Source organism: Castor canadensis, chromosome 1, assembly GCF_047511655.1.
Source record: "Castor canadensis chromosome 1, mCasCan1.hap1v2, whole genome shotgun sequence".
In the NCBI taxonomy this organism is placed as follows: Eukaryota; Metazoa; Chordata; class Mammalia; order Rodentia; family Castoridae; genus Castor; species Castor canadensis.
This window is the reverse complement of record NC_133386.1, coordinates 136,666,425-136,677,023: the sequence shown is the minus strand read 5'-3', so window position 1 is coordinate 136,677,023 and position 10,599 is coordinate 136,666,425. Positions and strand designations below refer to the sequence as shown.

The window sequence follows — 10,599 nt, the reverse complement described above, 5'->3', positions numbered from 1 at the left end:
CACCATTACTTAGTATAACTATACTTTCAAACTTTTGAAAAATTTTCTGAGTTGGTAAGATTTATTTTATAAATTCACACTTACATCTTTCAGATAACATTAAAGTATATGCATAGGCCAAAGATATTTCTAATTTTGTATTTTTTGTATATACATTGTTTCTTTTTCTATGGATTTTAGTCCTATTATTAATTGCACAGATACATTGTTTTATCTATTTTCTTTGGTCTGTAGCTTGTTTTTTTCATTATATTTATGATTGTCTTTATTGTGTAGATGTCAAAATCTTTTAGGAAACTATTTATCAATCTTTGTGAGTTTCAGGTGTGTAAAATATCTTTTCCATGATGAGTCATAAACATACACACATACACACGCATTCACAAATATGTACAGTCTTTGTGAGTCTAAGATATGACTGATAGTCATATCAGATATGATGCCAGTGACTATGATTAAGTTTAGACATTGCACGGAAAAGCCATGTGAACAGTACTGAAGTGATGTTTCCAATAAAAAATAGAGATTATGGTAGCAAGACACATTGGGCAGCCATATTCTGTATATAAACTTTTGGGATTGTACTTAAAATTAGCAATCTAAATTTAGGGAAAATATTCTTTGGTTGAATTCTGCTTTATGAAGAGATTTTCCTGTTGGAATTAAAGAATAAGGCACTTTGAGAGAACTTATTAGTCAAACAATTTCAGAAAAATATATAAACCAAAATGAAGTATAAAAGGAAATAGCGAGAACCCTATCTTCCTTTGGAAGTTCCACTTTGATAAGTATACTAAGTCATTTTTATTAACACATACTTAAACTTTTTATTTGCCTTTATTGAGATTCCATTTGCTGTTGTTTTTTTTCAGTTTCTTAATATGGTAAATGCAATTATAATTTTTTGTGTTAAATCACACATAACTTTCTTGTTTAAAGCTACAATGGTATATAAACTTTGTACATGTTGAATGATTTATCAGGCAATATTTTGTTAGTATTTTCACCTGCATGTTGACCTTATATACTTTTAATTTCAGGGGTGTGCTCCTTAAAAAGTTGGAAAATACACTTTCTCTTTAAAATTTTGCAGAGGTTTTTGGAGAATGGTTACTTCAATTTCCCTATTTTGTAAAAAAGGAATTCACCAATCAAGTTACCTAGACCTGATTTTGAGGTGAGGTCAGGAGTTATTTTTAATTCAAATTTCATTTTGTGATCCACTTCACTATGAGGTTTTTTAGTTTGTTTTGTTTTGGGGGGTGTGTTTCTTAGTGTATGTGAAAGTGAAAATTGAAATACACCACAACCAGGTTTGTACAGATATTCTGAGTGTTCAACAATTTATGTATTGTTATTATTCTAAATATTATTGAAGTTTTTGAATCATTATCCTGTAAAATATGAAATTCTACTGATTCAGAATATTTTAACAAACACTGAAATCATATGACAACTCTTGCTTTACATAATATATACATACCACAGTAGAAATGTAAAATTTCAAAAAAAACCAGTATGTCTATGAATAAAGAAAATGAGAATAACATTTGAAATAACTTCAATATGCTATCAAATATGAAAAACCAGGAAATGATATTGCAATTTTTATCATCAGAAAGACTATCAGATTAACCAAGATTAACTTCAGAAGTAGCGTATAATGTTTCATTTAGTCATAGTTGTAAAATTAATTTAAAATATTTACCTTTACTATGAAGCTACAATTATTCAAAGAAGTTAATTCATGAAACAAATACAATAATTTAATTACATTAATTTAAACATTTTTATAATCACGTGCCCAATAAAACCAATATTAACATTTCACTTTACATCTGTTCCACAGATACTTTATAGAAAATGGAACTAGTTTCTTATATATAGATATGAATAAAGAATAGCTTAAAATTAGGAATGTAACATTGTCACTACATATCAAAAATAAACTATAAAGTCCTTAGTAATGTTTATCTACAAATGAAATTATAAACATGCTTTTAATATTCCTATAAATTATTCTTACTCATATACTATTTGCTATGCAAATAATTTTATTACCTCATTAATCTTTATCTTATATAATAAAATGTCAGAATTTAAAATATTGAAAATAATGCAAATACATGGAAAATTTTAGAGGGGGTTATAGAGGACAAATTTACACAAGACATGGAAAGTTTATACCTCAATACTATGTGTGCTACACTAACTAGAAACACAGAATTGCTCAAATTGCAGAATGACCTCTGTTTGCTTCCTACAAATTGGAAAATGAAAATGGTGCAGTCAAATAACAGATTCTATCAAAATGAAAGTATACTATGTGTACATATTAGGAAACTCAGTCCAAAAAAGGAGAAAAAGAATAGGCATCATGCACAATAGTTAAAAAACAAATAGATTATGTCTTAAAAATGAGAATTATTTATTTTTGCATTTAGAGTGATAAGTAGAATAATGACCATTAGCTCAAAACAAATAGCAAGCAATCAAGATCAAGCCAGTAAGGGCAAAGGAAAAAAACCCACCAAATCCTCTATGTCACAATGTAAGAACATTGTCTTAATTAATGTATGCATTGTATGAACAAAAATTAATTAAGGAAAGTTACATGCATGCTGACTTGAAGTTTAAGTTGTGGTTAGGACAAATATGTTCAGGTAATTTAATTTCCTGTGTGAAAGAAAGAGCACTGATGAGGAAAAAAAAGAGCCTAAAATCCTCAAGGGCAATGGGAGCATTTGAGCACATTCATGTGACAGATTCCTTCAATTCATCAGTCTACAATGAGCCTCCTGACACCTCAGTCAAGGTTCATTTTAATATAATCTATTCAAGTCTATGAAGCCTAAAACAGAAAGACTGTATTTCCACACACACAAAAAAAGAAACACATACAAAAGCAAACATGACACCTGGGAAGTTTCTTTTAATAATAGAGAATGCCAAAAAGAATATTTTAAGTTTTCTTTCATGTATACTATTCTTTTTCACTGCTTTACAGCATATGACTCTGTTACCTGATCTCACAATTCATAAAACCTAAACATGTTCTACTTTGCAATTGATTTTTTTCAATTATTCTATTTACATACTAACTCCCTTCCTCAAGGAGAGAAAAAGTTCACTCTTTTGAACACAAATGTATTTATAACATTTGTAATATTGATTAGTATCAAGAATGCCACTGGTTTAAGACATGTTATGCCCATTGTTACTTGCTTACATTCTGGTGGAAACATCAGGCTCACATTCCAAACTGATTCAAAGAACTCATAATATATGTAACTTTTAAGAGAAGACATTGCCTACTTTTTCCCATGTCCTTTGTATTGCATATTTTACATCTTTGTTCCTCAGACTATAAATCATAGGATTCAACATTGGAATAATCAAGGTATAAAATATGGATGACAATTTATCAGTATCAATGGAATGGCTAGATTTGGGTTGCACATACACAAATATCAAGGTCCCATAAAAGATGATGACCACTGTTAAGTGGGATCCACAGGTAGAGAAAGCCTTACGTCTTCCTTTTGCAGAGTTCATCCTGAGGATAGCTATGAGGATTAGCAGATAGGAAACAAGGATGAACAGAAGAGAAGAAATCAAATCAAAAGATGCAAACATCATAATTATCAGTTCAATTTCATGTGTATCTGAGCAAAGCAAAGATAACAAGGGGATACAGTCACAGAAGAAATGATTGATGACATTGTAGCCACAGAAGGACAAAGTAAAAATCTTTATGGTGACTAGAAGAGACATAAATGTGCAGTAGAGATAGGGAATTGTCATCAGTACCCAACATACTTTTTGTGACATGATGACTGTGTAGAGCAGTGGGTTACAGATGGCCACATAGCGGTCATAGGACATCGCAGAAAGAATAAATAATTCACTTCCAATTAGCAGAAGGAAGAAAGCTAGCTGGGTAGCACAAAAATGATAGGAGATTGTGTTTTGATCTACAAAAAAATTTACCAACATTTTTGGCCCCACAGCTGTAGAATAACCAAGATCTGTGAAAGCCAGATGTCTGAGAAAAAAGTACATTGGGGTCTGCAGCCTGTCATCCACCTTACTGAGGAAAATCATGCCCAAGTTGCCCACTGTTGAGCTTATGTAGATGATGAGGAACAGCCCAAATAATGGAGCCTGAAGCTCAGGACGGTCTGTGATGCCCATCAGAATGAATTCACTCACCACTGTGAGATTGTGCTGCTCCATCTGGATTTATCAGAAAACCTATTCTGGATCGAGACATCAATGCACTAATTAGCTTTCAAATATTATCACTTGAAGAATAATAACATGCCAGTTAAACTGGTAAATACTCTACTATGTCCAATGTCTAACTCCAAACAATATCCACACCAATAACCTGTTCCACAGTTAAGAATTCTGTCAGGTAAATGAAAGTAAGAAAGCAAGAAGGAGGGGAGAGAGAGAGGGAGGGAGGGGGGAAGGGAGGATGGGAGGAAGAAAGAAGAAAGGAAGGAAAGAAGAAAGAAAGAAGGAAGGAAGGAAAGAAAAGAAGGAAGAGAGGGAGGGAGGGATGAAAGAAGGAAGGAAAGAAGAAAGATAGACAATACATTGAGATGTGAATATATATAGGTACATAAAACCAAACTGGAAAATGTTTAAATATTATTAAAATTTTCATGTCAGATAAATTTTTGTACTGTTCTTTAAATGTTCTAGTTGTTCTCACATCATTACAATTTAACTTTGGTAATAATTGCATTTAATACTATTAAATGATACATTTTCAAATACATAAGGTTTTCTAACGACAAATACCAACAATACATCCAAAATTCTATAAAGTATATGCCTACAAATTTCTTATAATTCAGATGGTATTGCCAAAATTGTTAACATACATGGCAAGTATTGGATACATGTATAAATTTAAAAAAAAACTATAAGAGGTCACACTAACACTGTCTTTAAATGAAGAAAGAAACCCAAGATATGTATATTAAATGAGTGCAGATTAATTCACTAATAACCTGGCTTAATTTTTCTAACTCTATTCCCACAGAAAGACAAAAATGTTGTACTTTTTAATTCAGTGTTTCTATTGTATCTGGAAATTGTCAGAGCATGCTTGTATGTGTGTTTTATTTCTTTATTTCTTTGTTTCTTTCTTTATTTATTTATTTAGTGTTGATTGACAGTTCTGGGGATCCAATCTAGGTCATGAGTGTTATGGAAGCACTCTACTCACATGCCCTAGTTTATTGAGACAGAGTCTATCTCTGAGGCTCTGACTATCTTAGAACTTACTAGGTAGCCCAGCTTGGTCCAACTCAGGCTTTCTAGGCAGGCACTTTACTACTTGAGATACTCCACCAGTCCTTTTATGGGTCGGGCATTTTTTGAGGTAGAGTTTTGTGAACTGTTTGCCTTGCTGACTTTGAACCATGATTCTCCTGATCTTTGCTTCTTGAGTTGCTAAGACACAGGTGTGAGACATAGACAACTAGCATATTTTATTTTTTAAATAGCAACAATGGCCTATCTGCAAGAGCTTTTCTTTATATATGTATATGTACATGCTTTTGCACAGCATCTTAACTTCTTTGTCAGGGCTAAAATGATGAATAGATGAAGAATTAGGAAATAATGCATGCAAACTTTCCCCATCTCTACCTCACTGTACCTCCAATTCCATAAATAAATTTAGATAATCAATGGCCTACTGCTGTGGATTCTTGCATATATTTTGGAAGCCTATGCAATGTGCCAGAAGAACTTTTTCTAAATATGGTGTAGCATATTAACCAGCACACATATACCTAAACAACATATATCTAAGTGCTTATAATAACCCTAAGTTTAATAAGTATAGCAGAGAAGCAGGTAAATAGCAATTTAAGGTATGATAATTTTACTACTGTGAAGTTATAATCAGCAGTTCTTTTTAAATTAAAAAAAATAGAAATGACACATTTTGATAAAGAAAGTGTAAGGACAAAACCTGTACCTGAATTACAAGCAAATATATGAAACGATGTGATTTTACTATATTATATATGGTGCTGATTACATGTTAGTTACATTTAACTCACACAAAATGTTGTCTATATGGTTGTTGCTTATATCCTACCCTGTCCTAGTCAAACATCTTGTTTATATTAAATACAGCAAAGCATATTAGCTTAGAACTTCAGATAAATATCCTCATTAAAAGCAATCAGAAAATTTTAAATCCTGTTTCTTGTGGTTTTGTTTTGCAACCATGAAGTATTACAAAATAAAATGTATATGTGTATATTAATATTTTAAGGCAATGAATGATAAAGGTTCTTCTCAGCAGTTGTGTAGTTCACCAATAGAAAACAAAATGTCTTTTCATATTTACTTTCATTACTGAATACTCTGATTTTTTTTTTTTGTGGTACTTGCATTTGAACTCAAGGCCTCACACTTGCTAAGCAGACACTTTTACACTTGAGCCACTCTGCCAGACCTACTCTGAGTTTTTTAAAGATAGCACTCTAAAAAATTTCATCAGATCTTACTATAATAGGAATATATTGCCATCACCATTTAAGTTTGTACTTAAAAATCTTCTCTCTCTCCTCCTCTCATTCCCCCTTTCTCTGTCCCTGTCTCTATCTCTCTGTCTCTGTCTCTCTGTTTCTCTCTCTCTTGCACACACACACCCACATACACACACAAATCTTTCCATATTTCAATATGAAGTGAAACCCTCCTTTTCCTTATCAGCAGATCAAGAGTGAATTTCAGTGTTACACTTATTTGATAATAAATAATTGGGTCATAAAAGGACCTAGATCCTATAATTATGTAAGTATTTGGGAGGAAGTAGAAACAAGAGAGTCAATCACTTTTCTTTCAATTTCTTCTTTAAAATGAATCCATGTCCTTTCATGTTTTACCACCTATAGTAGATATAAAACAGTAAGTTTGAGAATTCAAATATTTTCTAAGCATAAATATAACATAGTCTTTCAAGGATACTTAATAGCCTTAAACCTCTCACCTTAGTAGAAATTATTCAATAATTATTTATTTTATGTGAAGAATAAAGGAGAACGTTCCCACAGCTGTTCAGGCTGTAGGACTACAGGAATACTTCTGTTTTTGTTACCAACCTCTCTTGATTCTTCAGTGAGTTTCTTACCATTGTGTGTTTGAGGACAATTTATGTTTTTTAACTTTAGAGATTCTCCCTGAGGAGTTGTCAAGCAATCTGTTGATTAACCAAACAGCATTGGAAGACTTAATGAAATGCTTGGAAGTGTACACTCTCAGGGAGAATTTACATTTAAATTAGAATTTATTAATTTATTGGAGTAACCAGCCACTCCACTGTGGGTTTAATTTTAAAATAATGGCATTAGCATATCTGAGACATACTGGTCTTCTTGTGGTCATTGCAGCAGAACTCAAAATAACCAAGATGTGGAAACAAGCAAAATAGCCATGCATTCATGAATGCATAAATAATACACTGGGCTATTAGTCAAACTTAAAAAATTATATCCTCTAATATTAAATTACATGTATGAACTTGAAAATCATGAGGAAAACTTAAACCAGTCATGGATGGACAAATTTTGCATGACAATTTTCATGAGGTGCACAAAAGAGTCACACTTATATAATCAGATATTGGAGTGGTGGTTGCAAAAGTTGGAGATGAAGTGTTGGAACTATCTTTAAGATATTGCAAGAAAGATGACACTACTCAGAAGTCAATAGACAAGGCAAAATTTATTTCTGCAATGTGGGCCATGTCAGGAAATCTGGGAGGTATGTACACTGCAGGGGTTTTATCTGATGACATACTGTCCCTCTCCTATCCCTGGATTAGACAGGTTTTGGGTTCACAGTCTACCATGAGTGGCTAATTAGAAAGCGGTCGGTTAGGAGAGGGTTTTGGGAACAAAGAAGTTTACAAGTTCAGAGAAGCAACAGCTATTTTTGATTATCAGCTCTGGAAACATGGCATCTAGTGGATTTTTTGCTCCGCTGAGGATAGCAATCCCTTGTTTTTTCTTTTTTTTTTTAATATCTAATTCCTTCCTTATAACCTACTTTTTAAAAAAAAATTTACATTTACTTATGTGTGTATACATTATTTGGACCACACTACCTCAACCCTGCCTCCAGGCAGAACTTGTTCTGCCCTCTTGTTCTATGATTTATTGAAGAAAAAACATAAAAGATAATGAAAACATAGTGTTTTTGCTAGTTTGTGATAAAGATAGCTATATAGGGAAGTTCCTGGTGTTGCCTCCATGCACAGGTGTATTACAACCCAAATTGGTTCATCTCTACCAGACCTCTTCACTATTTCTTAGTCTCCTTCCCATAGTGTCCTCTGCCAGTTTAAGATTACTGTATTCGCTCTTCTATGGTGAGAACATCAATCATTTTCAAGTTTTTGGTTTCCTTCCCTTTCCCTTTCCTTCTTGTGTGTGGTCTCCCCTTAGTGTGTGACCCATGTCCAATATTACTGCATTTGTTTTAGGTTTGTAATCTGCATATGTGGGAGAACATGTGATTTTTGGCCGCTAGAGCCTGTCTAACTTCACTTAAGATGATGTTCTCCAGTTTCATCCATTTACCTGCCAATGACAAAATTTCATTCTTTTTTATGGCTGAGTAAAATTACATTGTGTATAAATACCACATTATCTTAATCCAGTCATTGGCAGCAGGCCATCTTGGCTGAATAGAAACTTGTATCACATTAAGGAGAGTCCATGAAGTGAGTTTATGGGAAGTGACTTAGTGAGACTAACCTTTGTAACAGAGTAGGTTACTGGTTAAATATTTTGACAGAAAAGACCCATGGTAAATTGATTCTCACAGAGGAAATGCGAAGCTACTGGTAAATATATAGATTCTCAACTATGCAAAATAAATGGGTTCCAGAGGTCTGCTGCAAGACATTGTGCCTGTAGTTAATAGTACTGTATTGCATGTTTGGAAATATTAATGTAATAGGTTCTCAAAAGGTGCTTCTGTTGAAAATCACTGACTGACTCCTTATTTAGGCCCATGAAATAACTGAAAGCAGAATAAAAGCCTGGCATTTCAGCCTCTATTTTGTATCCGCATCTTTACCCTGAGCCATTCTCTCCTGCAGTCACTTTGCAACAGTTTTAGAAACCAGGAATGATTATTGAATGGGTAATTTGTGGTGGTGGAAATGTTTAGAACACCTTTTTTTTGAGAAAATCTTAAGTGTTAAATTACTTTTCAGTGTTACAAACAAATCCAAGAGCAACTAAAAACTGAACATTTGGAGGCCAAGATAAGAGACAAAATTTCTACTGTTTTAATCTCTGCTTTGATTGATAAAACCAGATATTGTTGATGGTTGCATAACCTTGTAAATGTAACAATTGCCAATAAATTGTTCCCTTTAAAATATTTAATTTGGGGCATGTGAATTTTTCTCAAAAATTTAATTTCAGATGTATGTAGTTATAATTTTATGTTTGTTACCTATCTTTTCTAGTGAATTGTCTATTTTGCTCATATCATATTTATGCATTTTGACAAATAATTTGTGTATTATATATAGTAAGATAATTCTGATTTTGGTTTATAGACATTCCAATTTGTTATGTTCAAAATAGTTCATATTTACAAATTGCACAACTTTAAGAAAATGTATAATAGGGAATTCTACTAACCTTGAACATTCTTTTGAATATGAATATTATTCACTGGCATTTCTTAAATTAAGGCATACTCATTTTTCATAATATTAAAAGTTCAACTGACTTGCCATATTCATGTTACTTTTTATTTTTACCACAAAAAATCATATTTTGTGAAATTTAAGCTGCTTTTCTGTATAAAATTCCACTTCCTATCGGTTGTGGTCTTTATCCCCAGGTTTTCTTCTTTACTGGAGTTAAGAACTGTCAACCATTTGAAATTGACCTACAAGATGCTATTGCTGAATAACATGTGTATATCAAAACACAATTTTAAGTATTTTAAAAAATATGTTCTATTACCAAAGTCTTACAATTTTTTTTAATTTATTGATTTTTTTGACCTATCAATGTTAATTCATTTAATTAGGCCTTATTCTCTGATTCTGCTGAACATATAAAATTATTAGAAAGTTACAAATTATTTTCCAGAATGTTTGTTACCTTTGTATTTCCAATGATGAAGGAGAAATGTTTTCATTATACCTGTTCCTTACAAGTTTTTAAAGTCACTATGATATAGATTTGAGTTAATTTTTTAGTATTTAAGACTATTTCACATCATTTTACACTTTTTCAGGAAAATATTAAAGCATAAAATTCATCATTCCTTAAATACTCAGATGTGTCTAGAAAAATTCCTCCATGCTTATACATAAACACAGAAGGTCAGTATTGATAATCATTGTTTGGATGTGCACTAATAATGGATATCAATGGCCATAACTTAGTTTGACATTTCAAGGAAGAAACACTGTGAAGTTATAGGAAGGAGCTTGCCAAAACAAACAAAAAATCCAAATGTATTTCAGTAATGTGTTTTGATAGGAGATGCTATGTGTATTTGTATTGTTGATATATTATTTAAATTATCTAATCATAT

General features: G+C 32.1%; 1 protein-coding gene across 1 annotated transcript; it reads right to left on the bottom strand.

The window, feature by feature from the left end:
- Positions 1 to 3,294: 3,294 nt before the first annotated feature.
- Positions 3,295 to 4,236, bottom strand: LOC141425729 (olfactory receptor 8K3-like). Its single transcript, XM_074083092.1, has one exon. The coding sequence runs from the start codon at positions 4,234 to 4,236 to the stop codon at positions 3,295 to 3,297; it is 942 nt and encodes a 313-aa protein (XP_073939193.1).
- Positions 4,237 to 10,599: the final 6,363 nt, after the last annotated feature.